The 20,560-nt window shown below is 34.9% G+C and overlaps 1 protein-coding gene across 1 annotated transcript in view; it reads left to right on the forward strand.

Annotated features, from left to right (window-relative positions):
• Positions 1-20,560, forward strand: part of SMCHD1 (structural maintenance of chromosomes flexible hinge domain containing 1) — a 156,058-nt gene that overhangs the window by 17,934 nt on the left and 117,564 nt on the right. The window contains exons 6-10 of the mRNA XM_040479284.1: positions 11,894-12,008; positions 12,129-12,248; positions 16,808-16,974; positions 18,881-18,971; positions 19,653-19,863. Coding sequence (XP_040335218.1) covers positions 11,894-12,008; positions 12,129-12,248; positions 16,808-16,974; positions 18,881-18,971; positions 19,653-19,863 — 704 coding nt within the window. The remainder of the gene's footprint in view (positions 1-11,893; positions 12,009-12,128; positions 12,249-16,807; positions 16,975-18,880; positions 18,972-19,652; positions 19,864-20,560) is intronic.

Genomic DNA, 20,560 nt, shown 5'->3' on the forward strand with positions numbered 1-20,560 from the left:
ATGTTGTAGAGAGAAAAACAGAAGTAAAACACACAAAAAATTTATAAGCATTCCAGTCATGGATTATTGCTGTTAAGAAAATATTGGTGGGGAGAGAGGCACCTGGGTGGCTCAGTCCGTTAAGCATCCAACTCTTGACTTCAGCTCAGGTCACGATCTCACGGTTCGTGGGATAGAATGCCTCATTGGGCTCCAGGCTGAGCATAGAACCTGCTTGGGATTCTCTCTCTCATTCTCTCTCTATTTCTCCCTCGTTCACTCTTGCTCTCTGTCAAAATATATGAATAAACATTAAAAAAAAAAATCAGGGGCGCCTGGGTGGCTCAGTCGGTTAAGCGGCCGACTTCGGCTCAGGTCATGATTTCATGGTCCGTGAGTTCGAGCCCCGCGTCGGGCTCTGTGCTGTCAGCTCAGAGCCTGGAGCCTATTTCAGATTCTGTGTCTCCCTCTCTCTGACCCTCCCCCATTCATGCTCTGTCTCTCTCTGTCTCAAAAATAAACGTTAAAAAAAATCAGGTGATGTGTTAGAGCTTGATGGGCATCTCTTACGTTAAAATCATTAGATAAGAGGGCCTCTTTGAGATTACATTGGTTGAGGCTTGAATGATTAAAAGAAAATAGCCAAGTGAAGATCTGGGGGAAGAATATTCCAAGTAGAAAGAATACCAGCAAAGACAAAGACCTTGAAAGTATTATCAGCTTGTTTTGATTGGGACAGAGCAAGGAGACAAGTGTGGTTAGACCACAGTATATGGAGGGGAGAATAGAGGGAGATGAGGTGAGAGTTGTTACTTGCCAAAATTCTTTATAACTCCTGCTCAACCTTGGTTCTCCTCTTCCACCCACCCTTTTTATTTTGAAAAAGTTAAAGCTAACAGGTTGAAAGAGCAGTATTAGCATGCACGTATCTTTCACCTAGATTTATTTGCTAAATAACACTTTGTCACATTTGTTATCTTCTGTCTATATGCATACTCACATTCCCTTCCTAAATCGTTTTAAAAATTAGATTCTTTATGAAATGTCACTACTAAATACTGCAGCAAGTATCTCTTTCACAGGGATACTCTAATAATGATAATACCATTATCACACCCAAGAAATTTATCATTGATTCAAAATATATAATGTTCATATTCAAGTTTTTCCCCTTTGTTATGTCTCTATGTTCTCCTTTACAATAATTTGTCACATATATGTCTTTAACAATACTAGTTTTTTGTGGAGTTCAGACTAATTGTAGAAAGGTTCAAAACCTGGATCTGAGTGTTTCTTCAGCACTGTTCTTTTCCTCAGCAGTTCATGAACATTGTCATACAGAAAAGTTGAAATTCTACAGTGATAACCCAGATATTCATACCTACATTCTTTTTTTTTAAAATATAATTTATTGTCAAATTGGCTTCCATACAACACCCAGTGCTTATCCCAACAAATGTCCTCCTCAGTGCCCGTCTCATACCTATTTTCTACCATTGATTGTTGCTTTCCCACTAGTCTATCCTACTGATCTTCAGTTCAGGTTTTAAAATTTAATTCAAAATAAACTACAGATATCTGTAAACTTTTTCCTAATGCTTAAAGCATTGATACCATTACTAGATTCCGTTTCTTTTGAGGTAAAATTTATATGCAGTGAAATGCTCACATCTGTCTTAAGCTTTTCATTGGATTTCTTTTTTTTATGGTTCTATAATTTACATACCATAAAATTCACCATATTAAAGTGTACAATTTAGTAGTTTTGAGTATAGTCACAAAGTTGTGCATCATCACCACTAATTCCAGAACGTTTTCATCACTCCAAAAGAAAAGAAACCTTTACTCATGGTAGTCACTTGTGTGTCCCCTCACCATCTCCCTCACTCTTAGCAATCGTTAATGTGCTTTCAGTAGTTGTTAGTCTAATTTTTAGTTGTTTTTGTAGGGATTACAATTAACGTCTTACAATCCAGTTTGGATTAATAGCAATTTACTGTCTGGAATATACAAAGAATTTGCTTCTATATGGCTTTATTCTCCTTCTCCTTTCTGTTGTTATTTTTATATAAGTGACATCTTTATACATCATAATTGCATCAACATAGTTTTATAGTTCCTGCTTTATGCAGTTATCTTTTAAATCAGAAGGGGGAAAAATCAGAAAGGATGTAAAAAGCATCATCCTTAGTAACTATTTTGGGCAGATCTACTAGCAACAAATTCCCTCAGTTTTTGTTTATCTGGGACTGTCTTAACCTTCCTTTATTTTTGAAAGTTGAGTTTTTTTTCTTTTAATGCTTTGAACATGTTCACCTACTGCCTTTGGTTCCATAGTTTCTGATGAAGAATCAGCTGTTAATCTTATTGCATATCCCTTGTGTGTGACTAATCTCTTCTGTTTGCTTTCAAGATTTTTTTTTTTTTCTGGCTTTTAATAGTTGGATACTGATGTGTCTAGGTTTGGGTCTTTTGAGTTCCTTCTACTTGGTGTTTGAACTTCTTAGATTTGTAGATTAATGTTTTTCATCACATTTGTGGAAGTATTTGGCCATTATTTCTTCAAATCTTTCTCCTCTCTGGCTCTTATTATCCATATATTGATATGCTTGATGGTGTCCTATAGGTTTCTGAGATTGTGTTCATTTTTCTTTATTCTTTTTTCCTTTTGTTCCTCAGACTAAGTAATCTCAGTTGACCTGCCTTTAAGTTCACTGATTCTTTGTTCTGCCAACTCAGATCTGCTAGTGAGCCACTTAACTGAATTTTTTTAAATTGCAGAACTTTTATTTGGTTCTTTTTAAAAAAATAATTTCTGGGGCGCCTGGGTGGCGCAGTCGGTTAAGCGTCCGACTTCAGCCAGGTCACGATCTCGCGGTCCGTGAGTTCGAGCCCCGCGTCAGGCTCTGGGCTGATGGCTCAGAGCCTGGAGCCTGTTTCCAATTCTGTGTCTCCCTCTCTCTCTGCCCCTCCCCCGTTCATGCTCTGTCTCTCTCTGTCCCAAAAAAAATATGAATAAACGTTGAAAAAAAAATAATTTCTGCCTCTGTTGTTGTTTATTTGGTGAAACATTGTGCTCATACTTCACTATTTACTTCATGATTTCTGTTCATGTAATGCACTTTAAAATAGCTGATTTAAGGGCTCCTGGGTGGCTCAGTTGGTTAAGCATCCTACTCTTGGTTTTGGCTCAGGTCATGGTCTCATGGTTCGTGAGATCAAGCCCCACATCCGGTTCTTTGCTGACAACGTGGAGCCTGCTTGGGATTCTCTTTCTCCCTTTCTGCCCTGCCCCTCAAAATAAATAAGTATTTAAAAAATAAAATAACTGATTTAAATCTTTGTCTAGTAAGTCTAGTGTCTGGGCTTTCTCTGAGACAGTTTCTTCTTACTGCTATTTTTCATGTGTGGACTATAATTTGGCATGGCTTATAATTTTTTTCTTTCTTTAAAACTATTTTTAATGTTTATCATTTTTGAGCGAGCGAGAGAGAGAGTGTGTGTGTGTGTCTGTAGAGTACGAACAGAGAGAGGGGGAGGCACAGAATCCAAAGCAGGTTCCAGGCTCTGAGCTGTCAACACAGAGCCCAATGCGGGGCTCGAACTCAGGAACTGTGAGATCACGATCTGAACCAAAGTTGGCCACCCAACCTGCTGAGCCACCCAGGCGCCCCAGTTTACAATTTTTTGTTGAGAATAAGACATTTTAAATTTTTTTTTTTTTTTTAACGTTTATTTATTTTTTGGGGGATAGAGAGAGACAGAGCATGAATGGGGGAGGGGCAGAGAGAGAGGGAGACACAGAATCGGAAACAGGCTCCAGGCTCTGAGCCATCAGCCCAGAGCCCGACGCGGGGCTCGAACTCACGGACTGCGAGATCGTGACCTGGCTGAAGTCGGACGCTTAACCGACTGCGCCACCCAGGCGCCCCGAGAATAAGACATTTTAAATAATACAGTGTTGCAACTCTGGAAATTAGATTGATCCTTCTCCCCAGGGCTTGTTTGTTGCTTCTGGTTTTTTTGTTATTTTTATAGTTTCCCCTCTAAACTAATTCTGTAAAGTCTGTATTCTTTATCTTGTGTTGCTAGCTAGTGAGTGGACATTTCCCTAAATGTGTGGAACCATTAAGTCTTCCAAGCTTTTACCAGTGCATTCTGTTTGCATATTGAAGTATGTTTTTAATGTTCTGGTAGGAAGTTTAAAACTCTGCCTTTGTCTTTACTTCTTGCTTGCACAGAACCTCAAAGTCAGCCAGAAATGAAAGCTTAGGGCTTTCTTGAGCATGTGGCTAGCCCTGCATATGAGTATGCCCTTCTCTATTCTCATGAATATGTTGCAGCTCTTAAAACCCACTATGGACCTCTCATTCTCCCCCTTTTCTTTGTCAGTTTTTGGCCAGGTTCTTATTTCCTCCCAGTTGTTTTCATTGCGTTCCTCAGCTGTGATCATAAATAATTACCATTGATAAGTTTTTGACAAATGACTGAGGGAAAAGTGGTTCACAGTGAGCAGGTTCTGAGTTGGGTCAAATAAAGGCAAACCCTATGAGTGGAGGTTCCTTGGGAACTGTCAGACAAATCTAATAATGGCAGTTCTATGGGAAAGGGGCTTTAGGGGAACTCCAAACTTGCTCCAGTGACTCCTGGGTAGCTGGTTTTCACTGTGATTGTAAGGCTATCAGTTTTCAAGGCTTCTGTGGAGCTGGTGAGGCGGGAAGTGGGATACGGCATGTTAAAACATCACAGAGCTCACTGTTCTGAGATTCAACTGTGTGTCTTGAATAAACACTCCTTGGATTGTTCAAGCCTTTGGTTAATACTTATTCTGAAAATGTTGATTTTTTACAATGTTTGCAGATGTTCTCGTTGCTTTTATCAATGAGTGAGTTTTCATAGGTCCTTACTCTACCATTATGGAAGTGCTCACTCTGTTAACCAACTTTTGACAAATGCATTCACCTGTGTAATTCAAACCTCTAATAACATGTAGAACATTACACGAACCTAGAAAATTGGCTCATCACTCAGGCATTATTATAATCATTGCCTTAGAAGTTAAATTCGGGGTGCCTAGGTGACTCCGTTGGTCGAGTGTCGACTTCAGCTCAGGTCATGATCTCGCAGTTTGTGAGTTTGAGCCCTGCATCATGCTCTGTGCTGACAGCTCAGAGCCTGGAGCCTGCTTCAGATTCTGTGTCGTCTTTTCTCCCTGCCCCTCCCCTGCTCATGCTCTTTCTCTCAAAAATAAACAAACTTAAAAAAAAAAAAAAAGTTAGAGGGGTGCTTGCATGGCTCAGTTGGTTAAGCATCTGACTTTGGCTCAGGTCATGATCTCACAGTTCTTGAGTTCAAGCCTCTCACAGGACTATCAGTGCAGAGCCCACTTTGGATTCTCTGTCTTTGTCTCTCTCTGCCCTGCTCCTGCTGGTGCTCCATCTCTCTCTGCCCCTCCCCTGCTAGTGCATATGCTCTCTCTCATAAAAAACATTAAAAAAAATTTTTTTAAAAGTTCAATTAGGGGCGCCTGGGTGGCGCAGTCGGTTAAGCGGCCGACTTCAACCAGGTCACGATCTCGCGGTCCGTGAGTTCGAGCCCCGCGTCAGGCTCTGGGCTGATGGCTCGGAGCCTGGAGCCTGTTTCCCATTCTGTGTCTCCCTCTCTCTCTGCCCCTCCCCCGTTCATGCTCTGTCTCTCTCTGTCCCAAAAATAAATAAAAACGTTGAAAAAAAAAATTAAAAAAAAAAAAAAAAGTTCAATTAGATACCTAGAACATAATTGCTGTGTGGTCATAATCCAGATGTGTGTTGAATCAGTGCTACCTCCTGCTCAGCCACTGAAAGGTCCTCAACTTAGGTAGCCTTTTTTTTTTTTTTTTTTATAAAAATAGTATGCCACATAGCTTATTTCCCATGCCATTTTTTTTTAGGTTGTGGAAATGGACCCTCAACAGGATTTTCCCTAATTTTGCTAAAGAAAAAGTTCGTCTTCAGTACTTTTCTGCAAATTTAGATGAACTTTTACTTTCTGATATTTGTGTTACTTGAATTCAGAGAATGATGATGTAACATTTAGGCATCCTACTTTAATTGGGTTAGTTTCATTGTGTTGCATAGATTTATTCCAGAAACTCTAATAAGGATCTGTGGCCATTTGTCAGTTTTATTGGAGGTAAAGCTTTCTTTATTGTGGGGTTATTCCCTTTGATAGATTCAAGATAGATATAAATATACATATGTAGTCACTCTACCCTATTTCCTGGCAACCACTTATATTTTAGTTTCTTTTACTAATTTTATTCTCCTTCTTGTTCCTTTTTCTTACTTTCAACACCTTCTGTGATTTCTTTTCTTGCATATTTTTTTCTCTCTTTTAATAAATACAGTACTAATATATCAAAAAGATACAGTGTCCTTTTACATTGTATCAAGAATATGAATGTTTTTTGAAATTTTTTTGGACTGTGATATGTTATTCCTGAGGGATCTTTCTAAATTCTCTAGAGGAGTGCTTCTGTGATGCAAAAATTTTTACAGGGTCTTAGATTATCTTTCTCTTGTACTTACCTTCATGAAGGGATGTTTATATAACCCTTGAGTGTAGATAAAGGAAATTTTCTGGACTTATTTACACAAGTCTGAAACCTAGACATTTGTGTTCTTAACCTTATTTGCTATGATAGGGTTTTTGCCTAGGTTAGATTTGCATAGATGCTTTGGGTTGAAAAGTAGACTTAATTCCTGGTGATTATGTCCATTCACTGTCAGTGAGTAGAATTCTTAGTTTTGAATCAGTCTAAGTATGTGTGTGTTTAACCTCTGAGTCCATCTCTCTCTAAACTTTTGTGTATTTCCCGTATATGTTTTTAAGATAATATTGGGGGGTATTTTCAGGTTGTTTCCTAGAAGCATTGCCATAATAATTAAAGTCTTAGAAACCATTTACTTTGTTTGTAGGGGTGGGGGGGTCAGCTCGATCTCACAACCTTGGAATCATGAGCTGAGCCAGTATCAAGAGTCAGTTGCTTAACTGGCTGGGCCACCCAGGTGCCCCTACCTTTTTTTTTTTTTTTTTTAATACATTAGGTTCATAGAATTTAATTACAGTTTTTGGTTTATAACAATTTATCAATTCAGGCATTGTATTTTTAAGGTTTACTGAAAAATTTAATAAGCCGAATAACCAGAATTTATCACCCAAACCAGTAAGTAGCACAGTTTCTGTAACTTACATCTGTGTGTTCCTCCCTTGTTCTGTTTTTTTCCTCTCCATCACAGTTAACTATCTTGAATTGTTTTTCTTATTTCCTTATTTGAGCAAAATATTTTATATTTTATTAAAAACAAAATTTTTTTAATGTTTATTTATTTTTGAGAGACAGAGCATGAGCAGGGGAGGGGCAGAGAGAGAGGGAGACACAGAATCTGAGGTAGGCTCCAACTCTGAGTTGTCAGCACATAGCCACCCAGGCCTGAGCCACCCAGGCGCTCCTCCTTATTTTTGTTTTTAAATGTTTGTTTATTTTGAGAGAGGGGAGGGGAGGGACAGAGAGAGAGAGAGAGAGAGAGAGAGAGAGGGAAAGAGAATCCCCAGCAGGGGAGGCTTTGCTGTGTGCAACACAGGGCTTGATCTCACAAATCAAACTGTGAGCTCATGACCTGAGTCGATACTGAGATTCGGGATGCTTAACCAACTGAGCCATGCAGGTGCCCCCTTATTTCCTTATATTTTAAAAATCTAACTTTGCTTGTTTTTTGATGCTGCGAAAAAGGATAGTCATACGATATGTTGTTCTATAAGGGACTTGTATTTTCGCTTAATATTAGGTTACTAAGATTTCGTCTTTGTGTGGGTCTGTAGTTTTTTCTTTTTCATAACCATATAATATTCTTTTGTGCATACTTAAAATTGCACTGTATTTATCCAGTCTCCAGTCAGTGGGCATTTGGCCCCCCATGCCACATTTGGCATTATAAGCATTACTATGTTACTTATAAGTGTTTATGTGTGTGTATAATGTTACATATGTATTTGCTAGTCCAAATCTACGTAAGTTCTTAGATACCTAGAAGGGAATTTGTCGGTTAAAAGCTAAAAGTTCCAATGTACAAGGTAGTAAATTGTTTTCCAGAGTGATTGTATTTATTTATACTTCCATCACTTATGTAAGTTTGAGGGTTTTTTTTTTTTTCTTTTGAAAGTTTGGGTTTTGAAACTCACATACGAAGCCATTTGAGTCTGTTTTGGTGGGAGGAATTTTTTACTATTGCTTTGATTTTTTAAATATAGTTATAAGAATATTTAGGCAATTACTGACTTAGTTTTGGTAAGTTATATTTTACTAGGAATTAGTCCATTTCATTACATTTTCAAGTTTAGTAGTGTATATTTATTGGTAATGTTTTCAAAGAAATGTGTGCTTTGATAAATTAAAATTTTTTCTCTTGAGGTGTGGAATCTTAGATGATTGATTTGAGATTTTTCTAAGATGATGATTTTGTGCTACAAATCTTTAAGAACTATTTTCACTACATCCCACAAGTTTTGATAATGGTGTATATTCATTGTCCTACAGTTTGGTGTATTTTTTATTTCCTTTGTAATTTGCTCTTTGATCCATAGATTGAGGAATGTGTTGTTCAATTTCCACGTGTTCTTAACATATTTTCCTCTTTATGTTGATGTCTAGTTTGGTTTTGTTATAGTCAGAGGAAATATTCTCTATACACTCTATTTAAATTTGTTGAGATTTGTTTTGTGCTCCAGAATATGATCTATTTGGGGGAATTTTCTGTGTCCTTGAAAAGAATATATATTCTGCTGTTGTTGGGAGGAGTGTTCTTTAAATGTCAATTTGATTCCATTCGTTGATATTATTTAGTTCTTTTATATCCTTGATGGTTTTATATCCTTGCTGGTATATTCTTTTATATCCTTGCTGGAATTTTGAAGTCCCCCACTTATTTACAGGTGTGTTTCTTTTTTCACTTCTTAATTTCTGCTTTATGTATTTTGAACTTGTGTTATTTTATGTATACGCAGTTAGAGAATTGTTATGCATTCTTGGTAAGTGGATCCTTTTATTATTCTGTAATACTACTCTGTCCTTGATAATTTTCTTGCTCTGAAGTATATTTTATGTGATATTCTTTAGCTTTCTTTTCATTCATGTTTTCCTGGTATGTCTTTTCTTACCCATTTTCTTTTAACCTACCTGTATCATTATATTGGAAATTCTTGTAGACAATATATACTTGGGTCACTTTTTTATTCATTTTATTTAGTGTATTTGTATTGTCACATTTACTATAGTTCTTGATATATATGTCAGGACTTAAGTATGTCTTGTATAGCTTCTCTATTCCTTTTATTTTTCATTTTTCTGGCCTTTTTATGGGTTACTCAACATAGTTTTCTGTATTTTGCTATTTTTATAAAGTGATTTTGACTATATTTTTGGGGTTTTTTTTTAGTGGTTCTGAGGAATACTGTATACATACATAACATTACATTGTACTAGTAAGGATATTTTACCACTTAAAGTGAATTTTAGAAATTTTAGCAAATTATTTAGGTCCCCTCACTGTCTCTCATTTATAATTGAGTTTTCTTAAGTTTTACCTCCATGTACATTGAGAACCATATCAAACGGTGTTATTTTGATTTCATCAGACTAATATAATTTAAAAACTCAAGAGGATAATGAAGACCTCTTTATGTATTTGTTTCATTGTTCTTGCTTTTATTTATTTATTTATTTTTGATCGTTTCCTGGTGATACTCCTTATCAGCTTGCTTTGATGTTACTGTAGCTACTCCAGCTTTTACATTTGTATTGATGGTAACTTTTTTTCCAACTTTTTAACCTATTGTCACTTTATATTTAGAGAGTTTCTAGAAAAAAAATAGTTTCCTTAAGATAGAATATAGTTGTGTCTTAAAATTACACAATCGCTGCCTTTGAATTGAGGTTTCAGACCAGTTACATTACTGTGATTATTGGGATGTTTTGATTTAAACTCTGCGGTCTTTGTTATTTGTTTTTTTCATTGTTTTTTGTTGTTGTTGTTCCTGTTTTTCTTTTTTCTTCTGCCTTATTTTAAAATGAGTATTTTGTGTGTATTTTAAAATGAGTATTTTATTTCCTTTGTTGGCTTATTATTTGCTACCCTTGTTGTATTGATAATGTTAGCATTCAAAGTATGTGTCTTCAGTTTGTCACAGTCTATATCAAGTAATAATATACTACTTACATACAGTATTAGCATACCACAGCAGTAATACCTGTGCCATTTACTGTCTTAAAATTTATTTAGTATTATTTTGAGAGAAAGAGACAGAGTGTGAGCAGGGGAGTGACAAAGAGAGAGGGTGACACAGAATCCAGAGCAGGCTCCCGGTTCTGAGCTGTCAGCACAGAGCCCAGCACAGGGCTTAAATTCATTACCTGAATTCATTACCTGAAGTTGGATGCTTAACCAACTGAGCCAGGTACCCCCATGCCATTTACTGTCTTGATGTTTTGTTTTTACAAAGTTTCTGTTGATATATATTAAATATTGAATTGTATTCTTTTTATTTTCCTTTATTTTTATTTTTTAAGTTTATTTATTTTGAGAGAGAGAGAACATGCATGAGCGGGGAAGGAGCAGAGTGGGAGGGAGGGAGAAAATCCTAAGCAGGCTCCGTGCTTTCAGCACAGAACCCAACATGGGGCTCGATCACATGAACTGTGAGATCAGGACCAAGAGTCAGATGCTTAACCGACTAAGCCACCCAGGTGCCCTCGTTATTTTCCTTTAAACAGGAGTCCTTCCCTCTGTTTAATTCACACATTCATCACCTTACATCTTTTTTTTTCCCCTCTTAATGCAGAAGAAAAAAAAAATTAAAAAAAAAAAAAGACAGTTAAGTTTAAATCAAAACATACCAATAGTCACAGTAATGTAATTGGTCTAAAACCTCAATTGAAAGGCAGAGAAGAGGATTTTTAAATTTTATTCTCTTAGCACATTTCAGTTATACATACAGTAGTGTTAGTGATTAGATCCTCAGACCTTATTTTTCTTATAGCTGAAAATTTGTGTCTTTTCGCAACTGCTTCCCATTTCCTGACTCCCCAGCTTTTGTCAGACATTATTTGTAGCCTTTTCCATTTTTTCCTCTTTCTAGAACTATGCTTGTAGTGTAGTGAGATAGTTTCCTACTTTGGAAAGGTATGTCTTTTATACCTACTTTGATATTTTCTGTTCCTTTTCTTTATTTCTTATGGGTAAGTTCTTTGAATGCTGTCTTTGTATTTTCTCTTTCTAGCTGTGCCACATCTGATCTTTAGCTTTTCCATTGAGTGTAATAGGGGTTGTAGCCTCACCCCCAGTTCTGTTTGTATCTGATACTGGGAAATGGTGTCCCTTGATACCTAGCCTTTATTTTGAGAACCCAGGGATGCTTAGTCTCCAGAGTGTTGTTATGGTGCCATAAGAGGTTCTTTTGTGTTATGTTACTAGGAAATAAGAAATGTTTTTGCTATAATTCCCATTATTCAGAAATTATTTTTACAAGTTTAGAAGCAGTAAACAATTTTGAAGGGACAATTCTAGGGGCAGTAGGATATATAAGGGTACAGATATTTATTTAGTCTTGTTTGCTAAGAGAGTTTATGATTTAGTAGGGTGGGCCCAAGAAGGTGCATTTTTTGAGTTTCCAGGTGATGCTGATACAGCTGGTCTGGGGAATACATTTTGAGAACCACTGGACTATTTATCTTGACTTTGGGCTCTGGTTCTTTTACCTTGAATGGGGGTGTTGTCTAGCGTGGGGATCATTATATTAACACTTAATAAAAGTGCTTTAACAATTTCCTTTGGCGTCTAAATAGCTTGTTTAAAGTCACTGCATTAATGTTTTATTTTAGTGATCATTCAGGATATGTTCGTCCAGTACCAGTGCCACGCAGTTTAAATAGTGATATTTCCTATTTTGGTGTTGGGGGCAAGCAGGCTGTTTTCTTTGTTGGACAATCAGCCAGAGTAAGTAAAAAGATTTCTTTTAAATGAGAGTTGATTAAAATATTTGGAGGTTGATTCTGTCTAAATTACTAATTAGTTTAACTTTTAGGAATTTTTAAAGTAGTCTTTAATATTTAACAGATGATAAGCAAACCTGCAGATTCCCAAGATGTTCATGAACTTGTGCTTTCGAAAGAAGATTTTGAGAAGAAGGAGAAAAATAAAGAGGCAATATATAGTGGATATATTAGAAACAGAAAGGTATGATACATTTTAACTCATTAATTATAAAGTTGTTAAATTGGACAGATAGAGACAAGTACTTTTTTTTTCAATTTCTAGCTAGGATACTTAGCTATTGCTTTAAAAACTTGAAGGTATGGAATTTTCAAATTCCATTACTTTTTCTTTTTGCTTTAGTCTTGTGAATAGCAAAAGTGACCATATACATGCTTTCTCAGGCTGGAAATCTTCAATGCAATAAGATGTCTCATAAAGCTGAGTAAACTTCCTTGGAAATTGATCATATAATTATAAACTTTTTCCCTTACACTGAGGTTGATATTTTAAATCTTTTTTTGTCTAACAGTTTCACACTTAGAGTAGAAAACACTTATAGTATAGGGAAATAAGCTTTTAGGAAATTGGAGCTCCAGAGAAATAAATGAGTGATTTACTTTTGTTAGAAATTTGCATTCATATTCTAATTTTAATGAGCAGAATATTAATGAATTTGAGTCTTGGTGGTGAGTTCATAGTATTGTATTATTCAACTTTTCTCCACTTGAAATATTTTAGAATTGTTTTAAAATCTTTAAAGTTTGAGCTTCTTAAGTCTTTTCTTATTCTAAAACAAGTTATAAAAAATTTATAGAAAAGTACAAATAAAAATGTGCTCAGATTCCAGAAAAAAATATCTCGTTGAATTTCTAGCCTTTTTTATTTTATTATATGGCTATAGGGTGTTTTGTTTTTTTGTTTTTTGGGGTTTTTTTTTTTTTAGTATTTTTAAATTTTAATTCCAGTGTTACACAGTGTTGTACATTAGTTTTGGTGTGCAATACAGTGATTCAACAATTCCGTATATTACTCATTGCTCATCAAGAGTACACTTATTGAAACTAATATAACACTGTAAATAACACTGGAATTAAGAATAAAACCTCCTTATTAGCATCTTGAGTTGGAAGGGGAAAGTATACTCTTAATCCCCTTCATCTACTTAATTTTTTTTTATATAACAGTTTTGAGCACACATTTTTTTTTTTAACATTTTGAGTATTTCTCCATTTTATAAAATATTTTCCTGTACCACACACTTTTATTTTTTTTTTTTTATGTTCATTCACTTTTGAGAGAGAGAGAGAGAGAGAGAGAGGGAGAGACAGAACTTGAAGCAGGCTCCAGGCTCTGAGCTGTCAGCACAGAGCCTGACATGGGGCTCGAACCCATGAACTGTGAGATCATGACTTGAGCCAAAGTTGGATGCTTAACTAACTGAACCACTCAGCTGCCCTAGTACACACACATTTTTAATACCTTCATGGTGTTTTGTCTGAATGTGTTATAATTTGACTATTCCGTTGAGCATTTACTGTATTTAAAGGATTTTATTATAAATACACTGCCATGAATGTCTTTGCAGTTTTTCCTTCATATAGCTGTTAGAATTTTAATAGTTATGACAGTGAATTTAAACTTTTTAAATGTTCATGGTGTGTATTACAAAATTGCTCTTCTAGAAGGTTAAACCCACATCTAATATACTCCCCAAAACAGTATGTGGAAGGGCCTATCTGATCATTTTCTTTTTTTAAAAAAGTGGAGTGGAGGGGAAGGCAGTAAAATGCTGGCAATTTGACAGGTGAAAATAATACCTTTTCTTTATTAATGGGCTGATTATTTTTTTAATACTTTCAAGCCACCTTTATTTTCTGTATAACTTAACATTCTCCTCTGTTTAGGAAATTTCTTCATTTTGCTCATCCCTCTTTTCCCCTTTTTAAGTTTGTTGTATTTATTACACAATTTATATATCATATTATATTTACATACTGATATTCCATCTTTCTCATCTTATGTTACCATCACAAAGCCCTGTAAAGTATATTTGTGGAAATATTATGCTGTGTTAAAACTGGTGGAAAATAGGAGTTCAGAATTCAAGTGATTTTTAAAACTGTATAGGTATGATAAAGCTTGGATAGAACTAATGTCTCTTGGATCATCATTTCTGCCACTTTTTCCTGTGATTTTGTGCTTAATTTGTCCTAACATAGGTTTCATGGCTACTGGTAGGTCCTTGGTCTTTTTCTTTTTCTGGACAATCTTTTCCAGCCTACTATTTGGCTTCTCCAACTTTTACACACAGTTATTACAATGTGTACAGAGTTGGTGGCTCTTGATGTGCAACCAGGAGTCTTGCTTTTTCTAGGAGGCAGTATATATGCTACTTAATACTAACAGTTCTTAAATCTGTATTTGTCAAGACTTTTCTCTTAAGATTGAGACACTGAATCAGGCTGGACTCCATTGAGGAAATAAATCATTGTAGGCTCTTCAAACAGAAAAGGATTTAATAAAAGGAATTTGATGTTTGCGTGATTATTGAAAGCGCTAGGAGTGGGCTCTTGGCTGAGCCTCATAGAAAGCTATTGGGACACTCTGAAGTGACATTCAAGGCATGCTGTGACATCTGCTATAATAAGGTAGCTGGAGGACCACCACTGGATCTGGAATTTAGAAACACCCTGCCTTATCTGTGATCCAGGTGTTGGAAAGGTCTTGCTGCCACAATTGCTCCCAACACCAAAACACAGACCTTCTGGCTATAACCCGTGCTGTATCAGTGCTAACACTTGAAGCCAGAACTTGAATATTGGTCTTTCAGTACCTTGCATGATAACAGAAAACGTTCAAGACATCTCAGGAAATGGGCTTTGAGTCATTTTCCTCTTCTAAATCTTTGGCTACTACATCTAATTGATGAAACCGAATTCGCATCCACAACCTAAAATGTAAGGGAGTCTGAAAGGTAGACTTTTGGTTTTCCATTCTCTGCAGCCCAGGAAGGGACAACAAAAGGTGGGATGAATTGGTGCTGAATACCAGCTGATTATATCTGGTATACTCATTTCCAATTTCAGGTAGATGTCCTTCCAGATGTTCCATAAAGAACTCACTTTTGGTACCTCTGAAATCAGATTATTATCTACATCTTTCCCTATTCTTTCTTTCTCTTCACCTTTCCTCTACCCTTTTCAATTAACAGTATCCCTTGGCCAGAATAGTTAGTAATTGTGTAATCCTTGTTAATCATTCACCATTCAGTTCTGACTTTTAAAATAGTTTTTCATCTACCCTCTCTTCCATCCATTTTCACTGCTTCTTTCAGCCTTTCCAGCCTCATCTTTCATCATATATTTAATATATACTTCAAACTACCTTGTTTGCCTTATACTCTCAAATCCTTCATATTCTCATGGGGCTGGAATGTTCTAATCTTCTGGGAAAATGTCACACTCTTTTTAATTCTGTAGCTCTTGGTTCATATCTTTATAATGGCACATTGTTTTGTAATCATTTGTTTCTCATCTATTAGATGGAATTTATAGGGAGGAGGGGCACTGTCTTAGTTAACTCGTATCTTCCTTGTGCCTATATTGAGTCATAGGACTTAGAAGGTGCTTGATAAATATTTGGTAATGAACCCACATCATTAGTAAACCCAAACTAATCCACTAAGCTCTCAAAGGGTATAAAATGTTATTTGTATACTATATGTTGTAGCTGTAGTATTAGTTAGTGTGTAGCGATGCATTGGAATGGTTTTGGAGGGTTGGTTTGTTTGAGTGTTTATTTTTTTGAGCAAGAGAGATAGAGGGTGCGTGCATGTGCCCGAGTAGGGGAGGGGCAGAGAGTGAGGGAAAGAGAGAATCCTAAGCAGGCTCCGCATTCAGCAAGGAGTCTGATGGGGGCCTTGATCTCAAAACTGCAAGATCATGACTTAAGCTGAAATCAAGAGTCAGATGCTTAACCATCTCTGGCACCCTTAGAGGGCTTGTTTTTATTTACTTAATGTGCTGTAGTAATATATGCTTATTAAAAAAAACAGTTTCCTAGATGTAATAGTTCAGCGTGTATCCTTACAAGCTTTTATGTATATAGCAACATACATAGTGTATGTATGTGTATACATGTAATTTTAACACATGTAGACTAACTGTAAAAACGAGACATTTGTAATTCTTACCCTCAAACACTCCCCGTTTTTTCCCCCTCCCCACTTTCCTTCTGAGCAAGCTATAGATATTCTCTGAAACTGGACTAGGGCACAGGATGATTTTACTCCCTTTTAAACACAGTTCCTTTGGGCTAAGCCAGCTGGGTTCAGGCTGCATCCCAGTTTTCTTGAACATGGAGAGCTGGGCATTTGTCCTGACCAATTTAAGTGGTAGGTATCTCAAGGAAGAATTCTTTCCACCCTAGGGTAAGTGTCCTTAGTTTTTTTTCAGCATTTTTAAACTCATTATTTGTTGTTGTTGTTTTACCTTTTCTTTTATGATTCTACAATTGGTTTAGCATTATGGTATAGGGTACTCCTGTATATATGCCACATTAGCAATTTATGTTAAAGCTATCCTGCTCTCACAGCATTGTCACATACTCAGCTGATTTGTATTGGGCTATTTTCCTTCAAAAGTTTTTTGAAGCTGTTTATGAAACTATCCAAGCGAATCATATTAAAAGTCAATGTAAATGTTATTTGTTTATTACAATTAAGTGTATCTAACCTATTGTATTTATATTCACTCTCCTAGCCATCTGATTCTGTTCACATTACAAATGATGATGAAAGATTTCTACATCATCTTATCTTAGAGGAGAAAGAAAAAGATAGCTTTACTGCTGTGGTTATCACAGGAGTACAACCAGAACACATACAGTACTTGAAAAATTATTTTCTTCTTTGGACAAGACAGTTAGCGTAAGTAATTATTTGAGGACATGTTACTACTTTTTTAAGACAAAATATTACAGATACATCAAAAACCTCTTTGCTGTGTGTTTTGTGCCTCATTTCCTTCCCTTCAGTACAGTAACCAGTGCTCTGATCTTGGCATTAAAATACTTCTCTATTCTGTAAATAAATATTGATGACTTGCAATATGTTGGTCATTATTTGAAGGACAGACTTTTGAGACCTGTCATAAAATTTAAAATAAACTTAGGAACTTATATCAAATTCAGCACCATCACTTTCATATTCCCCTTTTGTGGTTCTTCTCTGTAGCACCTATCATAATCTTCTGTACCATGTATTTTTTTTTTTTTTTTACTTTTTTGTCTGCCTTCCCCTATTGGAATCTTTTTTATTTACTACTATATCCCTAGTGTTTCCTGTTAAATAATAGATGCTCAATAAATGTTTATCGAATGCATGAAGTCTGTTAAAATAAAAATATGCAAATTGGCCTATATGATCTAATAATACTGAAAATAAATTGTTGTATATCTATTCCAGGAAAACTTTTAGGGAGTGTGACATATTCCATTAGACTAAATCATCAGAATGTTTAATGGTTCTTAGTTTTTTCTCTGTAAACATAGTAAGGACCATTTATTTCCATAATTTGCATTAGTCTGAATTACTGAGTATGGCAAAAATGGGTACAACTGCACAAAATTTACATTTTTTAAAAAACATTTTTTGTATTTACCAAAAGGCTAACTAATGTACTTAATTTGAGATTTTTTTTTTATTTTGTATAGAAATGTATACTAACATTGTAAAAATTTTTTATGGGAAAATAATTTTATTTTAGAAGTATCTTTTCTTCTTGCTGCGTATTGATGTTTATTGACTCTGTAACCTAAGGATTTTAAATAGGAATTTGGAATTTTTATTCTCGAAGTACACATCTCATTAGCTATTTTGTAATGATTTCTTTTAACCAAAGGAGCTCAGTGTACATAACACAGAATATAATCTTGCTGTAGCAAAGAATAATCTATTACTTTAACCATTCTTTGAAATTCTTTTAAGCTATTTATATTACTTTCTTAATGTATTCTTGTAAACTAACTGTTGATTACGGTAACACTTTTGATATGCATGAGGAAAGACCTAAAGATTTTCAGTGATTTCCTTTTATCTCAGTATTTTAAAGATTAGCTAGGATAATTTTTTACAAATAAAATTCACATGAAGGAATATTGCAAATACTTGTTTGAAGAGTAAATAATAACATAGTATGGTTTAGCCCTAAATAATCTTACCAAAAAACTTTTAAAACTTAAAGTAGCAGTGAGTTGTGAATTGGTTTTTAAAGGGATTATGTTGAATTTATTAGTTTTGCTTTAGGAATGTTAGGGCAAGAATGTCTCAATGCTGTAAGAGAGGAGAGACGAGAGTTATAGAATAACATTCTCATTCAGATAGCTTAAAAATATCCAATCCTATGTACTCCCTGATTATTTAAGTCTCTTTTAGAACATGCCTGAGAAGTAGAATTATAGTCTCTTGCCTTCTAGTTTTCATACTATACTTCTTAGAAGTGTAATTTATGTGGGCTTTTGATGTTGGAAAGGCTAGGATTGTAGTCCACCTCTCTCCAATTCTAGTTTTGTAACCTTAGATAAATTGTGTAAACTCCTTGCACCCCAATTTCTATATCTATAAAATGAGATCGTAATACCTGCATTTCAAATTGTTTATACCGTTAAATGGTATACTGTATTTAAGAATGCTTAGTATAGTGCTAGGCTGGTACCTACCAAATAGATACTGCCAAATAGTGGTCATAAAAATTATTTTTGTAGGTTATTATGTGAACTGTAATTTTATGAATTAAATTGAATTAAAAGTATAAAGTTAATTTTCTATATTTTAGGCATATTTATCATTACTATATTCATGGCCCAAAAGGCAATGAAAAACGTACATCAAAAGAAGTTGGACCTTTCAACAACATTGATATTGAAGTAAGATAAAATTCTTTCTTAAAATATTACAAGTTATTAGGTGTCTGTTCCAGTTCCAAATGACTTTGGATAAGAAAAATCAGTCAATAGATAACCCTTCTCTCTTTGTCTTTTACCAAAGTATTTTGGCAATTTAATATTTAAGTAGAGAGATCATTATTAGATCTATGTAGTTTTTGAACCTTTATTTACTATAGTATTTGCTTTCTTTTTCTCCTGTCTTTAGAGATGTGAGTTGTTGCTGAACATCAGATATGAAAGTGGGGAGGAAAAGGGATATAAAGTTTCTCTTTGTTCATAAAAGTCTTATGATGGTGAAGTAAGATTTAGAAGTATAGAAAACTGAATATTGGGTTCTCCATATCCTTGCCCACATCTTGGAAAGAATTTCACATGCATCGTTGTCTCACTTCCTGCCTCTAGCAAGAAGCCTTAAATGTACTCCTGAGTTAATTGTTCTCTAGCTCTGCTTTGCTTATGTTCTATTTTTTTAAGTAGCATATTGTGTTCCTTATTGGGATGCTACTTATGGTTATTTAACCCATATATAAATATATTTATTTAATTAAGCTATATGATTACTTGTTTAAATACAAGTTTTTACCTATTTTGTTGTTAGATTGTAGTTGAGAGCAAAAGTGAAGTCACCATAGAATTTAATTATTTTTGTTTTTATTTTAGATTTCTATGTTTGAAAAGGGGAAGGCACCTAAGATTGTCAACCTAAGGGAAATAGAAGATGACATGCAGACGTTGTATATAAACACAGCAGCTGATAGTTTTGAGTTCAAGGCTCATGTTGAAGGAGATGGTGTAGTGGAAGGGATTATTCGATACCACCCTTTCTTGTATGATAGAGAAACTTACCCCGATGATCCATGCTTTCCATCAAGTATGTTAATCTGTTATCTTAGCTACAAAATGTGAAGTTGTGGTTTAGAATTTTTTAATGATTATTATTAGTTGGGCCCTGAGGGCTAGATAAATTTTAAAACTTGTTTTCTTAAGCATGTCTTAAATTCTTAGGTATTTATAATTTTTATAATTCTTGATTTATGTGTGTATTCACTGCCAGATGAGTAAAGCACTGGCTTTAAAGAATATTACATATTTTTTTCTCATGAATTGCTTACTGAACTTTTAGGTATGTACTGCATATTAATCCTTTACATATTGTCTTCTCATTATCTTTGTAGGTATTTATAAATAAGTTTTAAGCTTTTCATAGTCATGTCAGTTTTTTTTTTTTTTTTAATGCTTTCTGATTTTGCCTTGCTTTGGAAAGCCTTCTTATATTTCCAGATTATAAAAATGTCCTGTAGTTTCTTTAAAAGTCATTTTATGTTTAGATCTTTAATGCATGTAGAATCTCCTTTTTTTTGTACTACAATGAGGTAGGGCTTTGCCTTAATATTTTCCATGTGAGTATTTGGTTTTGTAGCACCAGTTACTTAATGTTACTGTTTTTTAAATAGTTTGAAATATTTTATAATACTGAGTTCCAATAAGTACACACATTTGAATTCTTTAAGTTATTGATCTATTTTATATTTATATACATGAATAATGATACTTTCATAGCTTTGTAT

The sequence above is a fragment of the Herpailurus yagouaroundi genome, unplaced genomic scaffold (assembly GCF_014898765.1).
Source record: "Herpailurus yagouaroundi ecotype Mexico unplaced genomic scaffold, PumYag 142, whole genome shotgun sequence".
Taxonomy (NCBI): domain Eukaryota; kingdom Metazoa; phylum Chordata; class Mammalia; order Carnivora; family Felidae; genus Herpailurus; species Herpailurus yagouaroundi.